The 19,959-nt window shown below is 49.9% G+C and overlaps 7 protein-coding genes across 7 annotated transcripts; 3 read left to right on the forward strand and 4 right to left on the reverse strand.

Moving 5' to 3' along the window:
- Positions 1–32: 32 nt before the first annotated feature.
- Positions 33–1,226, reverse strand: FTJAE_13562 (uncharacterized protein; the record flags this gene model as incomplete). The annotated part of the gene is made up of 2 exons (XM_037346718.1): positions 33–880; positions 929–1,226. 2 exons carry the CDS (start codon positions 1,224–1,226, stop codon positions 33–35), a joined length of 1,146 nt encoding a protein of 381 aa, XP_037199413.1.
- A 1,209-nt stretch (positions 1,227–2,435) lies between these two features.
- FTJAE_13563 (quinate permease) lies at positions 2,436–2,933 on the forward strand (the record flags this gene model as incomplete). The annotated part of the gene is made up of 1 exon (XM_037346719.1): positions 2,436–2,933. One exon carries the CDS (start codon positions 2,436–2,438, stop codon positions 2,931–2,933), a length of 498 nt encoding a protein of 165 aa, XP_037199414.1.
- Positions 2,934–3,026: 93 nt separating this feature from the next.
- Positions 3,027–4,716, reverse strand: FTJAE_13564 (HXT2-hexose facilitator of moderately low affinity for glucose; the record flags this gene model as incomplete). Its single annotated transcript, XM_037346720.1, has 4 exons — positions 3,027–3,377; positions 3,428–4,177; positions 4,248–4,561; positions 4,599–4,716. The coding sequence occupies 4 exons, from the start codon at positions 4,714–4,716 to the stop codon at positions 3,027–3,029; spliced, it is 1,533 nt and encodes a 510-aa protein (XP_037199415.1).
- Positions 4,717–5,758: 1,042 nt separating this feature from the next.
- On the forward strand, positions 5,759–7,366 carry FTJAE_13565 (raffinose invertase; the record flags this gene model as incomplete). Its single annotated transcript, XM_037346721.1, has 1 exon — positions 5,759–7,366. One exon carries the CDS (start codon positions 5,759–5,761, stop codon positions 7,364–7,366), a length of 1,608 nt encoding a protein of 535 aa, XP_037199416.1.
- A 50-nt stretch (positions 7,367–7,416) lies between these two features.
- Positions 7,417–9,627, reverse strand: FTJAE_13566 (uncharacterized protein; the record flags this gene model as incomplete). The annotated part of the gene is made up of 1 exon (XM_037346722.1): positions 7,417–9,627. One exon carries the CDS (start codon positions 9,625–9,627, stop codon positions 7,417–7,419), a length of 2,211 nt encoding a protein of 736 aa, XP_037199417.1.
- Positions 9,628–14,354: 4,727 nt separating this feature from the next.
- Positions 14,355–16,179, forward strand: FTJAE_13567 (5' nucleotidase; the record flags this gene model as incomplete). The annotated part of the gene is made up of 2 exons (XM_037346723.1): positions 14,355–14,478; positions 14,528–16,179. The coding sequence occupies 2 exons, from the start codon at positions 14,355–14,357 to the stop codon at positions 16,177–16,179; spliced, it is 1,776 nt and encodes a 591-aa protein (XP_037199418.1).
- Positions 16,180–16,976: 797 nt separating this feature from the next.
- On the reverse strand, positions 16,977–18,666 carry FTJAE_13568 (phthalate transporter; the record flags this gene model as incomplete). The annotated part of the gene is made up of 5 exons (XM_037346724.1): positions 16,977–17,012; positions 17,065–17,916; positions 17,965–18,044; positions 18,095–18,341; positions 18,397–18,666. 5 exons carry the CDS (start codon positions 18,664–18,666, stop codon positions 16,977–16,979), a joined length of 1,485 nt encoding a protein of 494 aa, XP_037199419.1.
- Between the last annotated feature and the right edge of the window lie 1,293 nt (positions 18,667–19,959).

A 19,959-nucleotide genomic window follows, 5' to 3' on the forward strand; every position in this document is an offset into this window, starting at 1 on the left:
GGTGATCCAAGTATATACACTCTACTCGAAATCTAAACCAGAGGGATATCTCCCCCATTTGCAATAAATCCACAAGGACCATTACTGATCGTCGTTCCCCTCCCGACATCCGGCGAGGTGATGAATGATGAATTGAAGTTGTTGCTGGGATTGCAGGAGTTTGCAATGACCAATTCGCAGTATCCGGGGAAGTTGGACCAGATGCAGTTTCGGGTTTGATGGCATGCTACACAGCATTCATAGGCATTCCGTGCTGGAATTCCCACTTGGATCTGGTTTTGTGGACCGCCGTAGTTGATGTTCCAGATGAAATGTCCCCCGTTCGCTGAGTTGATGAGATTATTCGCTTGACAGGCTGCATATGTCGTCGCAGTAGCTAGAGTGGTGGTCGCAAAGAATGTCGTATTCGTGTCGACAGGCCTCGTGATAAAAGTCCAAGTCGAGGTAGTCGTCGAAGTAATAACATTCTGCACGGTAGCCATGACAGTCGTACTCTCAGTCCGCGTACTAGTAACTGTAGCGGTAACAGTCGTAGTGGCGGTGTTGACAGTTACGTTCTGGGTCACTGTTGTAGTAGGTAGCGGCAGACGACATCTAGATTGGGTAACAGTCTGGTTTGTCAGAGTGAAGATGGTAGTGTTGCAGACAACAGATCGGATTTCTGGCCAGCATCTCTTTTCCAGTGTTGGTTTAGCAGTCGGTACCAACTTTTCAGCATCTCGTTTGTTACGGCGTCGTGGGAGGTAGCCTGGCTCAGAGGCGATGGGGACAAAGCCTGATGTAGCAGGGATAGTAGTTGTGCGTCGAATTGTAGCTGTCAATTTCATGGTACTTGTCGACGTGACAGTAGTAGTAGCCAAGTCCTCGTCGGTGGTGGTGACTACACGTTGTCAGAATTATAGCCTCCTTCAAGGGGGGTTTGGCTCACCATTGGTCGTGACAAAAGACGTTTGTGTGACACGCAGAGCAGAGACCACAGTTGAGTTGACAGTCTGAGTGCCAGTTGTGGTCGAGGTGCTATTGAAGACAACGACTGTCGCTGTAGGACAGATGGTTATGATGCGGGTCAGTGTGAGTTGAATGGTGTTCGATATCGTAGTGGGAGGTGTAAGTGAACCAGTAGGAAAGGGGTCGCATCCTCTCTCAGTCACACAGGTTCCTGTAGTGAATACAGTTTGGGCAATGGCTACACCGATCAAGGTGTAAACTATCAGTAAGAGGTGCATCGTCACGATCCTATATTTAGCCTGGAATGATGGTGTTTTCAGAGGACGGGAAGAAAGTGGGTGATCTCGGGACGTTATGAGGGCAATCCCTTCTCCCCTCATTTCATCGTATTAATTCATGTCTTCGGATCATACAGAGAAGTGGTGATGCAAGAGTGTTCACGATGGCGCCTTGATTTGCAACATGAAGCATGAGGCTTCGGGGATAAGGTTGATCAGTATACAAGCCTAAGGGGGCAAGAAAACAGCGAACCTCGATATAAGGTATCAAAATAAACTCAGCAAAGAGCACCCTAAGCTTATGCTAAATTTACCTAATATTTCCATCGCTTAGAGTCAAGGTCCCGAGGTTTCTTCCCTTACCTAGACAAGTTATCTCTTCCACCTAGCGGCCTGTTCTTTCTACTATCCGAATTTCCATATAAATTATTCTCACTTTATAATACCTCAGGTTTGTCAAAATCTTACGACCGCTTGAGAAAGTAAGCATAAATGTGATAGAGTTATCGGTTTGGAAACAAAATAAACATGTTTACAGTTGAAGTCACAGGCGCAACGTGAAGCGCCACTCTACACGACCAAGCCACGGACACCGCGAAAGATGTTCCAATTGGGCTATTCACTGTTTTTTGAACTGCACCTTTATGGCATGAAAGGTTATCAGCGCAGAGAAAGGGCAGCGTGCATAATCCAGAGCTACGTGGCCATGAGAAATGATGCATCTCAAGCACTGCCAGCAGTGATAGACAATGAATTTATCACCACTTTAGAAGCACTAAGAATGCATTTCTTTGTTTATGGGGGCGCTTCTGTGCCTATTTTGGGTATCTTCAACCTCAGCACCGGTAAACCGCTGGTATCACTGCCAAGAGAACAAAGAACAAAGAAGCGGCTCATTGCTGAGACATGGATCTGAACTCTTACAATTGAGGCTGTTAGTTGGGCGTTTATTTCATGTTTCAGGAACAGTCTAAAGAAAGAAACTGTGGCGTTGTTGAAGGTTGGAAGATTGCAGAACATATGAACATGAGCACTCATATATAGATGTATAGCAATCATCTCTACAATTTTGTTCGAGCAAATGCTAAAAGAAATACTGCAATTAAATCTCAATACTGTTTCTCAAGCACAATGTCTCGCGATATGGATCGATCCATGTACAACTACAGCTCAGTTCCGCAATATCAGTATCAGCAACCTCAACACACAATGCAGACTGTAAACCCAAGTTCGTTAACCCAGCAAGCGTCCTATGCTCCTTCATACAACTATAGATCATCAAACCCTACTGCTGCCTCCAACCACAATGGACAAACTCAAAACAACACATCTTCACCGTCGCCATACTCAGATATGGGACGACAGGAAACATGGATGGGAAGCGTAGGCTTCACGGATCGCTTTACTAGAGACAGTATGGGTTATGGACGAGCAACACCAGACACAACCTTGACTTATGAGCCTGAACCTTTGGAACCTCTTTTTGGCAGAGCTCAGCATTTACCGCGATTGCCGAGTCCCGATATTCAGCAACCCACCTCACGCTCAAGGCACAGACGCGGAGACAAGACGTGGTCTCGCAAGGAATCAAATTCAGGATACATCGAAGTGCCCAGGAAGGTTATTCATAATGGGAAGGAGAATGTAGTCATGAAAACGATATATTACAACCGAAGCTATGGAGGGTATTGGCACAGTCGACCATAGACAGCACAGGACCGTTTTGAGAAGTTGTATTCATGACCAGCATATAAACAAAAGCGGATATAGATCTCATAGTCACATAACTCATAACCCATCTCAGCGATTCGCTATCTTTTCATTGCCCTGTACCTCGACGAGGTTGACTCGGTGATCTCTCTGGGCTTCAGCGAATGGCTGCTTCTTCCAATGCCGTGCAGGGATGCCATCTCGAAAGAAGCCGTTTATCTCCTCCATACTGCGGCCCGTAACTTCGCCGACGCAGAAGTATACGTAAGACAACGTGACGAAGCATAGACCTGTGTATACGAAGCCTGTCTTGGGGCCGAGGTTGGCGGAGTAGTAGAGGTATGGTAGAGTGAAGACAGTAGCCCAGACCGTGACCCAGAAAGAAGCGACTGCTACTGCGTAGATTTTGTTTCGGTTTCTCCCAACGGCCATTTCCGAAGCCTAAGTAGAATGTGTTAAAAGGGTCACTAGTGAAAGGGCGAAATACTTACGATAGTCCAGCCAAGAGGACCCCAAGCAAAGTTAAAGGCGACAATCTCAATAATCACAAAACTTATAATGACCTTGCCAACAGTTTCGCTCGGAGTTCCTCCAGGGATACCCAAGCATCCAACCACAAAGATAGACACAGTCATGATCCCCGTGGTGATGAGCAAGAGAGGTCGTCGCGGAATCTTGTTAGCCAGCAACACCGCCGCAAGAACGACAAAGACTTGAATAATGAATACAATAAGGGTCATAAGAAACGGGTCCTTGAGGCCAATTGCTTTGGAGAAGATGGTGCCAAAGTAGTAGAACCACTGGATTCCGTTGATCTGCTGGGCGATCAGGGCGCCGGCGCTGTAGATCACTTTGCGACGTTCAATTGGATCCGTGATTAGTTGAATCCACGCGCTTTCAATTTCACTAGAACTTTCTTTTTCGAGATCTTCTTCGATGTTCTGCATCACGGGTTTAGCGTCGTAGTGCTTGTCTTCATGGTGAAGTAAGCGGAGAGACCGCATCGCTTTGTCATGATGCCCACGGCGGAGCAACCAGCGCGGAGATTCTGGAAGCCATGTAATTCCGAGGAATAGAATCAATGGGAAGATGAGCTGAAATCCAATTGGAAATCGATATGCAAAACTAGTGTCGTTGTGGATAACACTCCTGTTGATACCAGCAGCGATGATCTGTGAGACGGACAAAACGAGCTGCCAGCACATGAGAAGGGGACTTCTCAAAGACTCCGGCGCTATTTCCTACAAGTAGCCACGCGATCAGTAAAGCCAAATCGTACATGATCAATCGGAGAATTTAAAAAAAACTTACTCCCATGTACAAAGGCGAAGTTACCGAAAAGGTTCCCACCCCAAACCCGGAAACGGCTCTACCGGCGGTGATAAGAGCACGGCTCGAAGTTGTCGATAGCTGCATTACAACACCAACGACCACGGCAACGGAGCCGGTCAAGAGCGAGCCCTTTCGGCCGAATAGATCGTTCAACGGTGCTGCTAGCAACGATCCCACTAACTCGCCCACATTGATCATGCTCGTCATGACAGCTAGATTCTGGGGCGAGATGTGGAATCCGCCATCGTCACCCCGCGTTCCAAAGTCGCGAACAAAGACATCTTGACGGTCAGCTATACAAGAATACTTTAGTTACAATGATAGACGTACCGAGAGTCGAAACTCCGGTAAAGTATACGCCGTCGTAGCCGTACAGACAAGCTCCGAGGGTAGCGAAGCCGCAGCACAGCCAGACGTAGGGATACTTGACGACGAAGCTTTTCGGCATGTTTCTATTTTCTCCGCGGGGATCGGATGGATGGCCGCGCGTTGAGTCCCAAGTTTACAGGGCTGAAGGGGAGGGGGTAGGGAAAGTGAGGTTTGACCCTTTGGTTCTCGTTTCTCTCCAGCGGGTTAACGGCTTCTGGGTCTAGCTCTGTTTTGGAATAAGATACGACGATATGGGGAAACAAGTTATCGGTGATACCGTGCAAGTGGATACGATGATATTAAAAACAGTCGATGGAATCAGGAATCAGCTGCGAGTTCAAGTTAACGTTACAGCAGTGACAAGGCTCAAGATACAGGGCCAAGCCTCAGCGTGAGGAGTAATATCACGAGTACCTATGCTCACTCACTCTCTCACTCAGTAACTTGCCATCTTTCAAGCCCCCTTTTCTCTGCCTCGACAGTCCCATTGCTTCTGGAACCTTGCTCCGAGCTCGCTTAGAAGAAAGCTCTTCAAGGCGTCTCCTCTCCCACGATTGGGCTCAGATAGAAACCCAAGCTAGCCCAGCCAAAGTTAGGATCGTCGAAATAAAGTTTCACCCGAGTCATGAGGCTTTACCTGTTGAGGAAGCGCCGCGCCATCTTGATGCCGGGGCTTTTCTCAAAAGGGACCATTTGGGAAACGTGGGTGCGAAAAAAAACAGGAGCACGGTTGCATTCTGTGATTATCATTCTTTTTTTAAACCAAGAGGTTCATTCCACTTGACTCTCTTTCTTCCCACTTTCCACGCCTTGACCATCAGGTTCCGTCGATGGAGTCTCGAGGGAAAAAAGCTTCGACCATTCGGCTACTGTAGTGTAGTATGTAGGTAGTAGAGCTGTCACTCCCTAAGGCAAGGCAAGGCAAGGCAAGGCAAGGCAAGGTATCATTGGGGATTGAGAACGCCAAGAAAGGTTGTCTCCGAAATGGATATAATTAAGACGTTGCTTCACTTTATTTCGTTCACGGTCAACTAACAGACAGCTCCAACCTGGATAATCACCACCACAACCGCTACCAGCAAATACAGTACAGCTTCACACTCGCTCTCAACACCACGACTATGCGATCAATACTCCCTGTCCCAACTCCACCTCCCGAAAAATGTCCCTTCTCTCGCGAATCACACTACCAAGCTTCCGCCGATGTCATTCCTCTGCTCATTGACAATACATACCACGTCTTTCACCTCAACACCCCGCCAGCCACAAAGCACCACCCAGAGCGTCTAAGAGCAACATGGTCGCGACTCCGATCAACAAATCTCATCGAGTGGGAGCGTGATCCAGAGCCTGTCTTGGCGCCTGGTGACTCAAGCTCCGATCCAGATGCCGATGGTGCTTGGACGGGGTGTGCAGTGCTTGATCTAGACCAGCACATGAATATCTTTTACACGGGGTATAACTTGTCGCAAAATGGTCTACAGACGATACTTCGTGCCAAAGCGAAAGATCTCCATGGTACGAGGTTCGAGAAAGATGCAACACCAGTCACAATTCATCCCGAAGGACTCGATAAGTATGAAGACATTGACTTTCGAGATCCCTTTGTCTTTTATAACCGCGCCGAGGGTCGATATTGGATGCTTGTAGCTACTCGGCTAGCTAATGGCCCGTATTGGAGCCGAGGATGCATCGCATTGCTAACATCCCCGGATCTCGAAGCCTGGACCGTTGCGCCTGAACCTCTATACGCCCCCAACGACGTCTTCTGTCCCGAATGTCCAGAGATCTTCACCCTGCCCAACGGAAAGTGGTACCTTGTGTACTCGCGCTTCCACGCCCCAAATGCAGGAACAGTGTATCGCATCGCTGACACACCATACGGGCCATTCCGTGTGCCAAGAGACGGATCCCATGGCCGCCTCGACGGACGCCGTTGGTACGCAGCCAAGTCATGCCCTAAAGCGGGAGATCCCGACAAGAGAATCAGCTTTGGCTGGATTGGAGACTACGCGGACGATGAGAAGAAGTGGCTCTGGGGAGGTGATCTTGGTGTCACTAGAGTTTTATGGGCAGATACAAACGCCTGTCTGCACATTGATGCCTCTCAAGAGTTTAGGAGCTACATATGGCGATGCTCCAAGCCTGTGTCGCCTAGCAATGCTGCTCCGAGCTTATATCTCTGCTCCCTCGGCACAACGGCGACTCATTTCCCTGAGCTGGGCTCTGCGGAGTGGAAGGATAATCTCATGGTAGACTTCAAGGTCGCAGCTTGTGATGCGCATACTTTTGGCGTCATGCTGCAGACCGACAGCTCAGGTAAAGGCCATCGTCTCCAGTTTAACCCACAGGGGAACGGCTTCTTCTCCGTCGCCCTCATCACCGACTTTCCACCCCTCGATGACTTCTGGGCAGACCAGTACCACATGTATATCCCCCGACCTGTCGACGGTCCCGAGTTAGTCCGACACGATAACGTCAGTCTCGTCGATGGAGTCTTCCTCTTCTTGAGGGGTCAGCTCGTCGAGGTCTTCTGCGGGGGACGAGCGCTGAGTTTCCGACTACCTATACCGCCCAACTGGGCAAGCGGCGAGCGAGACGGTGTGCGCAGATTGGGATGGTTTGTGGAAGATGGTATGGTTGATTTAGTTGATATTAATATGCGGCATTCGAGGAGCTACAAGGACAACTCAGTTGAGTCTGACAATGGCCTCGAAGATGCCGACTAATTTCTTCTATTAACCTCTCCGCCGCATTCCTTCTCATTCGGCGGCCCCCTTCATCCAAGATCTCTCTGCGGCATCATGGGATTTGGTTGAATGACCAAACCGCTGAGGAGATCATAAGGCCCCGACGCGCCCGCGGCGAGATCCCAGTCGCCGAAATCAGTATATTCATAAACATCAGCACCATAATTACCCATCATCGGGCTAACTTTATCATTAAGCGGTTCGTTCAGATTGACCGCGAGAGAATGCTCCAGGCCGCGCAATATAGCCCCCTCCAGTCGATTAACGGCATATTGCATCGGCTGATGGCTTTTGCTCATCATGCGAAGATTCCAGAGATACGAGTTTAGGGTCTCCTGCCAGAAATGTCGCTCCTGCGATGACAGCGAAGTGACGAGAAGTAATGTGGTGAAGGAGCCGAGGAGCGAGAAGAGGTAGGGTGACGTGAAGTACCAGAACGCCTCGAGATGATCGGGTCGCAGGCTTATGACAAAGGATATGGCGCTCTGAGCTGTCTGCAGCGCAATCTGTCGAATGCTGGAGAGGACTCGATCGTCCGAGCATCGCGGTGGGAGTGCTGTAGAGCGTATTAAGCGGCGCAGCAGAGTCATTACGACGCCGTAGTAGGAGAAGTGCAGGTATCCGTGGAAGCACAGCTTGCGCTGGTAAATAACGTTCATCTGCAGTGTCGGCGGAATGCTATGGTACCAGTTCGTCAACATCTCGAAGAGCGGCCGGGCTTTCTCCCATAGAATAACGGTGTCTTGCTCACGACATGTCCGAGCTGTGTAAAAGTTGGAGTAGACAACGGATAGAATCTGCGTCAACCGCACCATCTGTATAAACTGCGTCATGCCAGTGGCAGCAATAGATCTCCGGTCATCGTCAGAGCCAGACACAGAAACAGAACTAGAAACCGAACCAGAAGCGGACGCCGAAGCTGCGTGGGCTTCGCTGTCGAAATCAGAAAAATCGCCCGGTGTAAGATCGCCCACTGTCCAGTCATCGTCGTGAATATGCACAGGACGTCCGTAAGCCAATGCCGTCCAGCGATCCTGCATGAATAGCGCCCAGCTGAGCCGCTTGCGAACATTTCTCTCCCATTGCGGAATAGTCCAGTTGCTCGCATCGAGGTGAAGCCCAAGACACTGGCCTATCGCAAGCGCCTGACAGGTGAGCCCCCATTGGAACGTGTGGTCGGGGTTGAGGGGGTCCTCGGGCTGGCACTGCAGCAGGAGGAGGGCGGCCTGGATGGAACTGAGCTTTGGGCGGTGATAAGATGCTGGTATGGCGGACCGTAGCATCCTGCGGAGGAGGGCGGCGTCAGGGGGGTTTCTGATGGACAGCTCAGGGTCGTAGGTCCACCAGCGAATGGCGGACAGGTAGATGGCTCCGAGGAGGGCGGCGGGAATGCGTCGGTATGACTGGCTGTAGGCAAGGGTAAAGGGGTCCTTGGAGAGGATGGGATAGCATGGTTGTACGTGTCTCCAGAAGAGCTCAACGAGACTTGGGCCGTGAGGACGAACACAGCTCTCGATAGCGTCGACCTGAGTAAATGTCGGATCGCCTTCAACTGCTTTTTCGTCGCGAGCCATGTGAAATGTCAAGGGATACTCCTGACCGTCATCTCTCTCCAGCACGCGTCGAATAGCATGTGTGTCGAGGCTAAACTCGTGAGTCTGAGGATCGTAGGGTCGATGTCGCATTAGTATAGGTTCCATATCGCTCCCCAGACCATAAAGCTCTGCAAACCGCGTAGACGAGCATCCCATAGTGCGGTCCAGGGGACCAAGCTCCGGGACCATGACAGAGGGCGGAGCGAGAGGAATGCCGCTATCAGCAGAAGCCCTAGTCTCAGCAGGAGATAAAAATGCCTGGACCGAGGGGACGGAGTGGACAGACTGGACATCGTCTCGCGACGCTTTCCGGCTCTGGCTCATGCTCCGGGCTGACGTCTGGCTCTGGTCCTCATGGGCGGCATCGTCCTGCGGCGGCAGCTGTTGCAGGGAGATTGTTGTATTTGAGTTTGGGCCGGAAATAATAGCACCACTACTGCCACTACCGCTGGCGACCTGTCGCTCCGGAGGATCATGCTGGAAGGTACACGGCGTGGCTCTCAGCTGGCAGTGGACGCAGTTGTCGTCGCCGTCCTTTGTAACGCAGCGAGTCTTGCGCTTCCGACAGGCGTCACAGGGACGAAGACTGCGACGCTGTCGCTTGCGAGCGTTGTTCTGATAGTCCTGGGGTGTGATGATTTCCATTTGTCGAGGAGGAAGGGTGAAGTTCTGCCATGTCCTGGTTGGAGAAGAAGAAGAAGCTGAGAAGTAAAAGGTCAAGTGAAGTGAGAGTGAAGGTGAAGGTGAAGGTGAAGTGGTGTAAGTTGTAAGTCTCTCTCGGTGTTAAGAACCTAGAATCCACTCCCCGCTTGTACTTATTTCCCTGTCGTGTCCGTGTCTCAAGCTATTGCAGAGGTCTTGGGTCTTGGTATGGTCTTACGCAAGGCAGTGAAAAAAAGAGGATTACATATACAACTAACAGGAACGATAAGAAAAATAACACCCAACTACCGATCTTCCGTCCTTGCTTACTCGGCTCTTGGCCCTCGAACAAGCTCTCTTGGCACGAGGCTGTGTCGATAGACGAGTGACAGTGAACACTTGTATGTATGTATATGTACAGTGAGTGAGCTCGGCTCTAACGGTTTTATTCTCTTTGGTGTAGGATGGTGGTGGTGATGATCGTTTAATACAAGACAAGACAAGTTCGTCAGCCTCAAAGTCAAGTTTCAGCTCAGGATCAGGGTGTCTGACACAGAAGACGCTGAATCGGCCTGTTTCTCTCCAAGTGGTTTTTTTCCCTCTTCTCTTGTTTATTACTTTTACGGTAGTTATCTTGAGTGGCTTGTTTTTCTGTTTCATTGAATGGCTTTTTGGCTGCCACGCGCCATTTTAAGCAGATGACGGCGGCGGTGGAGGCTGGGCTGAAGAAAGGAACTGAAGAAGGGTAGGTCACGGTCACGGTCACGGCCTCTTGGCTCGTGTCGTATCCCTGTCTGCAAAGTTTGAAACGGGACAAGCTGGTTGACCTGTCGCCTGTCGCCTGTCGCCCGGGGCCTGGGGCCTGGGGCTGCGTGTCTCTCCCCGTGCCGTGCGTGCAGTGCAGAAAGCAAGTCTGCAGCAAATAAAATAGAGTTGGGCCCGTCTTTCTGGCCCATGCAACGCCCTCCCTGTGGCTTGCACACTAAGAAGGGGATCAAAGACAAAGGACCTGGCAGGCATGGCATGGCATGGAAGCCAGGCACTACTCCCTCGTACCTAGGGAACCAAGACCGGCGCCGTCTCCATTCTCTAGCACGCACTCGCTGGAACTCAGAAAGTGACTTTTTTGCTTTTTTGTGCACCAGTTCCGTGGGCTCGGGAGTTGGGGTATGCCAATGGTCGTTAGTGTTAGTGGTGTTGAGTGGGATTGGTAGTGGTAGTGGTAGTGGTAGTTCTAGGGGGGGCGCAGGTGCCGTTGCCGCCGAGTCTTGGCAAGAGGGCGACCCTGAAAGTCTGAGTTGATTACTTTACTTGGCTTTTGATGACGTAGAATAAAGGTATTCTCCCCTTGTGTCCCTTTCGGATTCAACCGTCATGACCTCATCCTCCAGAGCCTCTCAAGCCTCAACATCTTGAGTCAAATATGCACTGTAGACAATGAATACAATCTCAGACAGGATCCTAGATAGAGTTGCATTGCCAAGATTCATACCCCTTCGCCTCTCTACCCAAGAATCGTGGTCTATGCGTGGCTTGTGTAGTATCATGCCAAGAACCTGCATCAGCACGAATGGGCCAAGCTATAACAAGAAATTCAAAAGAGAAAACCAAAATCTTGCAGATCATCTTTCCCTCATTAGCAATCATCCGAAATGCTACTGAACCCTTGACTGCACATCAGTGGGCTAGTTAGTCTCCATACTGGGCTTATCTCAACCCTGGGGCCCTGGGAACTGGTATGCAACCAAACCTAAACCGCAAATATTATCGCAAATACCCAGACTCCCAACGACACTATTTCCACAAGCCCTCTTTTTTTTCCTTTTTCTGTTTCTGTTCCTAATTAATTGAAACTAGGACCAACAATCTTGAACTCACGCCATCCTGACATCTAACGCTTATCCTTTTCCATGCCAGTTTCTTTTGAAACAAGTTCTACCACCCAGTCTAGACCACCCTCAGACCATCCGGCCAAGCTTGACTAGGTCAGATCTTGGAGTGCAGCACACTCAATCGGCATGTGTTTGATTAGTTCCTTTGGAGCAGCCTCTACAATGCGCTCAAATCACGTCCTCCATCTGCGGGCTTGCAATTGCCATGGTGGCGTTTTGATTGTCCTCAACTCCCGGCTGAGGGATGGAATTCCTTGTCGGTTCTTTCGAAGATCTTTGAGGCTGTGGTCGATATGAGTCAAAATGTAGATTCATTGTGATCACAGTAAACGACAGAAGCAACTACAGCCACCGTCATCACGCAGTTGCATCAGCCAGTGATGCCAAGGAACTCCCGATTCGATAGCTCACTGGCCAAGCCCTCATGAAGATCGATGCCGCAATATCAAGGAGCAAATAACGACTCTCCTGCCCTATTCCTACCCACAACCCCGTTGAAATCACCTCAGCGAATCGGTATCAACCCAGTTGCATACATCACCAGCACAGACCCTTAAACTACTGTACACTACCGGTATGTTGCTCCAACTTCAAAAGAACCCTCTTCACTAGCCTCATCAAGTTAGGGAGAAGCCGTTTGGTCTGTCACATCTCAGGCCAGCAAATACATGTGCAACGGCCTGTGATCGAAAGGAAAGAGTGCAGCCGCCCGGGTGCCTTTTTCCCGTTTTTCTTAACAGCTTGCGCGCCGTTCCGTGGTAATCTGCAGCTAAGGGGCTCGTGATCACCCTCGCTCGGACGTTTGGTTATTTCAACTAATCCTGCAGCATGGCTGAGGCGCCGTCTTGGCTGGAGGACAGGAACAGAGGTGGTTTTTGGAGAGGTTAACTTGCTAACGGTTCTTGGTGTTTGCCTATCTCTTGGCAGGCGAAATGAATTCATTCCATGTGATCAATATGTTGTGAAGTTACTGTCAAAGAGCTATCTTGAAGTTCGTATTCTTGGATGTACTTTTGAATACTGACTATTTTAGGTCTTCCACTTGGCTAAGTTCACTAGATATGTGTCTTGAACCATAAGTCAACGGTCCTTCAGGGCTACAGATGCAATATTGGACATTTGACTTTGTTGACATGCCTTAGGACCCTGTGTTCACAAAGTACTCTACGCAACAAGGAATATGCCCGCTTGAAATTCCGGTGATATCCCGCTAGTGTGAAACCTCGGCACTACTCTTGAGTTCCAGTTTCTGGGCTTCCAGATCCCTTCATATCCTTCTCAGAAGTTACTGGTCACAAAGTGCTTTCTATCATGAGGATAATCTCCACGAAGTTGCCGATAAGCGGACGATGGACAGGGGTACTCTACTAAGTCGTCGATCACAAGAGGCCTCCTTCTTATTAATAGAGCACGGGAATAAGTGATCGACTGCTGACGTGAGATCATTACAATAGTGTCAAATTCTTGATGATCTTTCCAAGGGATTGTGGCATATGCTCATGAGCCTCTGATGTCGAGGGAGCTGGTATAGGGTAAGCAGGTTCGAAAAGTGACGGTGTCCAGCCACAACTTCACTAGGACTCCACGCCACCCACTAACTCACCGAAGCGCACTGGCGGGCTTCTAGCCTAACCGCCCCAACACTACGAAAGCCGACAGATATCGGGAATTAATACGAGTTGCATGAAGTTTTAGTACGCCTCTTTTTCTTTTTATATAGACCATCGTGACGTGCTGAGTCGTGTAGTTGCGGCGAAAAGCCCTGTTAGTACACAGTTCTTACTGGACCTCTGCTACCCGAGACACCAGCACTGTAGACTTATGCTGGTAAATGGATACAGCATCGAATATCGGACGAATAACTAGAACCTAGCGTCGATAAACGACGGGCATATTGCTCTGGAGACCGCCTAAACAACAGAGGACAGTAATCAACGTATTGATCCTCTCACAAGTCAACAACTGAACGCATTGACTGGCTTGATCAGCATTTTTACTAGCGATGTTGTGCAGCACAGAGACTAGACCAGAATAGGCATCTCGATATTGAATCCCAGAGCGTGACATGGATGGAGGAAAGTGTATCGAGGAGCCAATTGGCAAGGCAAGATATGTTGGGTCGCTGAACTGGGCAATTCATCAAAGGCCCGAAAAGCCTGTGGCGATTCGGTTAGCTAGCACATCCAGTGAGTGACTGATTGTTAAGTCCGTCCGTCAATGTCGGAGGCGAAGAGGGCGTTAGCCATGGGGAGGTTTAAGCTTAAAGACTAAAAACTGAACCGCCCCCAGAACATCAACCAAGATGATCAATGATCCACGACGAGTCAGGCTGTGCAGCAGGAAATGTAACCCACCTGTCATTTGTTACATTACACGGACGCTGATCAGCTGAATGATAAGACGCTCGATTGACAGATGATTAGACTTGCTGCTCACGGGCAAGTTACCACATACAAAACCGTTTGACCGACGCTATAAAGCCCAAACCTTGCCCATGAGCATCTGTCGGACAAACCCGCCCAAGAACCTATTCTTATCATGGCGAACGCCGTCTTGGCTGATACAGATAGATAGTCTCTACCTACACGTTTCTACATAGTGATAGATAATACGATAGCTACACTATAGCTGACAAGGAAGGAGAAGGAGATTGAGTGAAGATATTCCCTCGGCTGGCCACTCACGTTGCCCACGTGTGTCTTGGCGATCCCTTTCTCATGGAACCTTTGCGCGACCCCAAGTCTTTGATCGGCCGGGGCCGTTGTCGCAATAAAGAGAGCGACGGGCCTGATTTTCTGGTGATGCTGAGTTCCATCTCTTCTCTGCGCGTAGGTCAACATGATGAAGTCGTCAATTACTCTGGGTGCCCTCGCTTTGGCGGGCTTGGTCTCTGCTGAGGATGTCCTGTACAGCAAGCGATTGAACAAGCGATTCGTCGACGATGATGGACATTACAACATGTGTATGTGATCAATTGCATTTTGAGTGGTTCAATTGACTTATTTACGTAGCATTCTTTCACGTCAACGACGTTCACGCGCATCTCGACGAATTTGCAAAGTCGGGCACTGACTGCGTGGATCCCAAGAAGGGTTGTTTTGGTGGTTACGCGCGCATAAAGCACACAGTCGATGGGCTGCGAAAAGATCACCCTGATAACCTGTGGCTCAATGCAGGCGATGAGTTCCAGGGCACGCTGTTCTACTCGTTCTACGGACCGTCCAAGATTGCGGAGAACCTCAATACCCTGAAGTTCGATGCCATGACGCTTGGTAACCATGAGTGGGATGGCGGTGACGAGGAGCTTGGCGAGTTTCTCCAGAACCTGACGTTCCCCGTCGTCTCGTGCAACGTCAAGAGTGAATACGAGGGACTGAATAAGACGATCAAGAATTACCAGATCTTCAAGGAGCATGATCTGGCTGTTATCGGCGTCACGACTGACACCACACCTGGAATCTCAAGTGTCGGAAACAAGACTACCTTCCTTGATCCCATCACTGAAGTGCAAAAGTCTATCTGGGAGATTCGAAACAAGACTGACATCAACCGCATCGTTGCTCTCACCCACATTGGCTATGATGTCGACAAGGAGCTTGCTGCAAAGACAGAAGGTCTGTCCCTCATCATTGGCGGTCACAGCCACACTCTCCTCGGCGACATGGAAAAGGCAGAGGGCGATTATCCCACGATAGTCAAGGACATCAACGGAGACGAAGTCTTTATTGTCACTGCCTATCGATGGGGTGAATATCTCGGCTCCATCGATCTTACTTTTGACAAGGACGGCAAGGCTCTCGAATACCACGGTGCTCCTATCCACCTCACCAACCAGACTGAGATGGACAAGGCTCTTAACAAGACTATCAAATCTTGGCGCGCCCCTTTTGAGAAGTTCGCTGCTGAGGTTGTCGGAAACACAAAGGCTGAGCTTGACCAGTCAACTTGCCAACAGGGAGATTGTCTTCTCGGCCAAGTCATGGCTGACGCAATGCTCGAGTACCGTCTTAACCAGAGCCGCAACGACGACGACAAGCCCGCTTTCGCCTTCATCAACGCTGGAGGAGTTCGTGCCACAATCGACGAGGGAAATATCACTCGCGGTGAAGTTCTCACTTCTTTCCCCTTCGGCAACGCTATCGTGGAGCTCACTTTCACCGGCTCTGAGCTCAAGGAAGTCTTCGAAGGTGCAGTAACAGGCATTAACCAAAAGAACAAGAAGGCAATCACGTCGTGGTTCCAGGTTTCAAAGGGTCTCAAGATTGAGTACAACCCCGACAACAAGAACGGCTCCAAGCTCATCAACGCCACTCTCAACGGCGAAGCTTTCGAGGATAAGACAGAATATCGCGTCGTCACTCTCGACTTCCTTGCTGGAGGCGGTGATAACTTCTTCAGCGTCGATGCTAAGAACCTGGCTACTCTCGATTCGCAGGATGAGGTTCTCATTGGGTATCTTGATGCGCACAACCCTCTTGATCCTAAGCTGGAGGAGCGTGTTGTTGAGACGAATGCTACGAGCAGTGAGGACGCTGAGCAGGGTGAGGCGAAGGGCAAGGGCGGAAGCGGAAGTGCAGGAGGAGATGGCAATGCGGCTAGTGGTGTTCACGCCTCGATCTTGAGTGCTGTGTTCGGTGTCGCGATGGTTCTGTTCATGATGTAAATGGTAGAAATGCAATTTGTATATATAGATGACTTACAGTAGACTAATCAATAGTCTTTCAGTTATTTGTTCCAACTGATCAACAGTTGTTTGTTTGACCTATGTGTCAGTAGTTCTTTTTACCAGGTGTAATCACATCAACCCCCAATATTCAAGACCTCACACGGAGGAACGTCTCATAGTTCATCTGCATCTCATCCCCATCCCCAGGGACCAAAAAACCCTCCTCCAACCAATCGATCTCCCTCCTCTCCATACGAGTTTTAACCACCAACAACATAATAAACACAACAGGAACCAAAAGCCACATTACAAGCAAGACGGCAAGGACAGCCAGGTATACCGGGACAGCGTATTCAGGATGGCCCATGTTCGCGACCAGGGTCAATATCTTCTAGTTAGTATGGGAGTAACGTCATGGTGGGCAGAGCTGGGTTTTTGTGCAAATTATTGAATGGAGACAAGTCCTTTGTTCGACGGCGGTGGGAGGCCAAGTGTTCGGGTGGGAGTGCACATTGTGCGATGGTCACTGCCATGAACAAGAGACACGGCGTTGTCAAAGAGTAACACTATCCAGATTATGACTTGGGAGGACGAACAATTTCTGATGTGACAAGGAAGGCTTTGTCTCTGAAGAACATGTCACCGAGATGAGTGTGAGATTGATCAGGTCAAGCTGTTTGAAAGACCAGAGATGTGAACAATGGACGGTATTAGGCTAGACTGAAACAAATACATAGAAACAGAACAACCTCATCCTGGCATTTGACATTCATTCATTCATGTATCCACCCATCTTAGTAAGTATAGCGGAAATCGGCAGAAGCGCCCTCCTAGAATATTTGTCAGTGATGTTGTCATGTCAGCATGAGCGGGCTTACTCACATCATGGGCCTCCAACACCTTCTCACCCCGATCGGCCTTGGCATTCTGCCTCTTGAAGTCCAAGTCGAGGAGAGAGACGAGGATGACAGTGACGAGACAGCAGGCGATGCAAGCCCACATACCAGGCTTGTACCCCGTGAGCTTGTCCTGCTCGCGGAACACCAGACTGCCCGCGATACCGCCAAAACCACCAAATCCAACGAGAGTAGCGCTGCAGAAGGCTCGCTTCCACTGGCCGCGGACGTTGTTGGCCTGGAAGGACATGACAGTTGGGATGTTGCTGTTGGCACCGGCGGTGACGAGGAAGACGCCGAAGTAGCGGACGTTGGGATTAGCAGCCCAGCCCATGATGGGGAGTCCGATGAGGCAGAGGAGCATGTTGAAGATGATCATTGGGCCTCGGACGTGATACTTGTCGCCGACCCAGGCAGTAGCGAACATGACGATACCAGCAAAGGCATAAGGAGGCGCAACGAGACACTGAGCTGCTCCGACGCTGAAACCCATGTTTCCGACGAGGATGATGGGGAGGGTGTAAGCGAGGGCGTAGCTGATGGTGGTGGTATCGAAGAAGATCATAGCATATGCCCAAACCTTCCAGTCGGCACCGCCTCGAATGAACTTGCTGAACTGGAAGGGAGGGACCTCAGTGTCGCCACGGTCACGGCGGATACGATCGACGACCCATTGACGCTCACGGCTACCGAGGAACGACCACGTCTTGCGCTTGGAGTCGGGGAAGTCGACGAGGAGCCAGTATCCAGCAATACCGAGGGCGATGGTGAGAGTACCTTCAATGATGAAAATCCAGCGCCAGCCGGTGAGATTCTCTCGACCGTTGAGTTGCATGAGCTAAAGTATGTGAGTAAGAGTGAGATATGAGTTCGGGGTGAGACGTACACCATAGGCGAGAATACCAGAGAACGCAGAAGCGACGCAACCGAGAAGATAGAAGACAGAGTATCGCTTTCCAACCTCATCTATAGTCGTTGATTAGTGCTGATTTCCTTGACGCAGTGAAGATACTCACATCGAGTGTACCATGTGCTGAGAAGATAGACACAGCTGGGGAAGAAACCAGCCTCGAAGAAACCAAGAACCGCACGGAGAGCTGCAAGCTGAGGGAACTTCTTGACGAAACCCATACCAACCATGACAGCACCCCACATCATAGTGATGAGAGCCAGATGAATACGGGGACCGACTTTGCGGATGAGGACAGTCGACGGTGGCTGAAAGATGACGTAGGGAATGAAGAAGACCAAGTTGGCGATGTTCTACCACGATTGTCAGCTAAACCTCAACCCTCAGAATGAAGAGAAAGGGACTTACGTATCGGAAACCAGTGAGCTGCAACTCAACACTCATGCCCGCAATGTTGGCAGCACTCATATTGGTTCGATCCATAAGCGAAACACAATACATGGCACCAACAGTCACGACGAGTCGACGATCAATCCGTCGAATGATGCTGCGCTGCTCCTCCTGCGTGAAGCCATGGTCGTGATCGATCTCAGAGCTGACCTTGCTAGGAGCCTGGTCGAGATGATTGAACTCGGCCTGCTTCTCGACGCCGTCGTCACCATTGGTTGTTCGATCCATGGTTGCGTTGGATCTGGAAAAGTGGTGATGAAGTTCAAGTTTGAGTGGGAGCTGAAAAAAAAAGGAGGCAGAGGGAAAAAGAAGAAGTTCTTGTTACACAGTTTCTAGGAGGAGAAAAAGTGCTGGGCAGTGGCCCCCTTTTGAGAAGGATGAGGGAAAAAAGGTGGATTTGAATGGGAGAGAAAATCAGGTTCCACGGAAGATGCAAGCTATTCTCTGCTTGTCTTACCCCCGAGTCTTTTCTTTTCTTCTCTGTCGTTTCTCGCTGCTATCTTTGTCTCCAGTTTATTTCTGATCATTTCGTCCACGATCATCGCCCTCTTTATATATACACATTTTCCCCTCTCTCCCCATTGTATGGGGTCATACATCTCGATATCGAACCAATCCTACCGAACCTCGGGTGGCGGTCAATGCCAAGCAGAAAATAAAGAGAGCCAAACGTTTATTACACACCCCTTGCTTGGTCTTGGTCTTGGCCTTTGGTAGCAATAGAAACAGAGCTGGTTCGACTCGTTTACGCCAGCTTTTCCCCCGCAAGATCTACCGTTGCTTTGCTCCACCCCAAGAAATCTGGGGTGTGGACATCCATGCTAGGCATGGGAAAGACGAGACTTTGCGGGGTAGGGTAGGGTAGATAGTGCAGGCTGGGTATTGCGGTATAGCTGCTACGCCCGGAGGATTGCCTGTTTTGGGGCGAGATGCGATGGAGGGCTTGTCATTGAGGGTCCTCCCCCAGTGCATCATCATCATCAGCAGGACAAGAAAGATGGGAGAGAGAGTAGAGAGGCTTGTCATAGTACGGTCTTGGCTGGTTTGTGCGGTAGCCCGCTTTCAGGTCAAGTGTGATTTGAGTTTTAACAGGCTCCCTTGTCTTTGTGAGGAATAACGGAGAAATTTGGGAATTAGAGTGTGTGTGACTGATCTTTGGGTTGTGGAATTTGATCGTTACACTACCGTCTTGGGTGTTGCATGGGGTTGAGCCTCGAAGCGAGCATTGGCAATGGATCCATTGTTTGCATTATCATGTAGCATTGACGAGTGACCAACGTAACTCGACTCGACTCCATCTGGTATACATAAGTACGCTGTCCTACTATTGACAGTACAGTACCAAGGTAGTCTATTGCTGGAAACACAAAGAGATCGGACTATCGCTCTCTCTCTCTCACTTACACCAGCAAGGCTCCCCTCCCCTCCCTCCCTACGGCAAGCCACACCTCCTTTTTACAGCAGATGAAGTAAATCGTGTCCGTGTCCAATCTAATTCCGTCGCCGATACCTAAAACAAAC

This window comes from Fusarium tjaetaba, assembly GCF_013396195.1.
Source record: "Fusarium tjaetaba strain NRRL 66243 chromosome Unknown NRRL66243_c0000437, whole genome shotgun sequence".
In the NCBI taxonomy this organism is placed as follows: Eukaryota; Fungi; Ascomycota; class Sordariomycetes; order Hypocreales; family Nectriaceae; genus Fusarium; species Fusarium tjaetaba.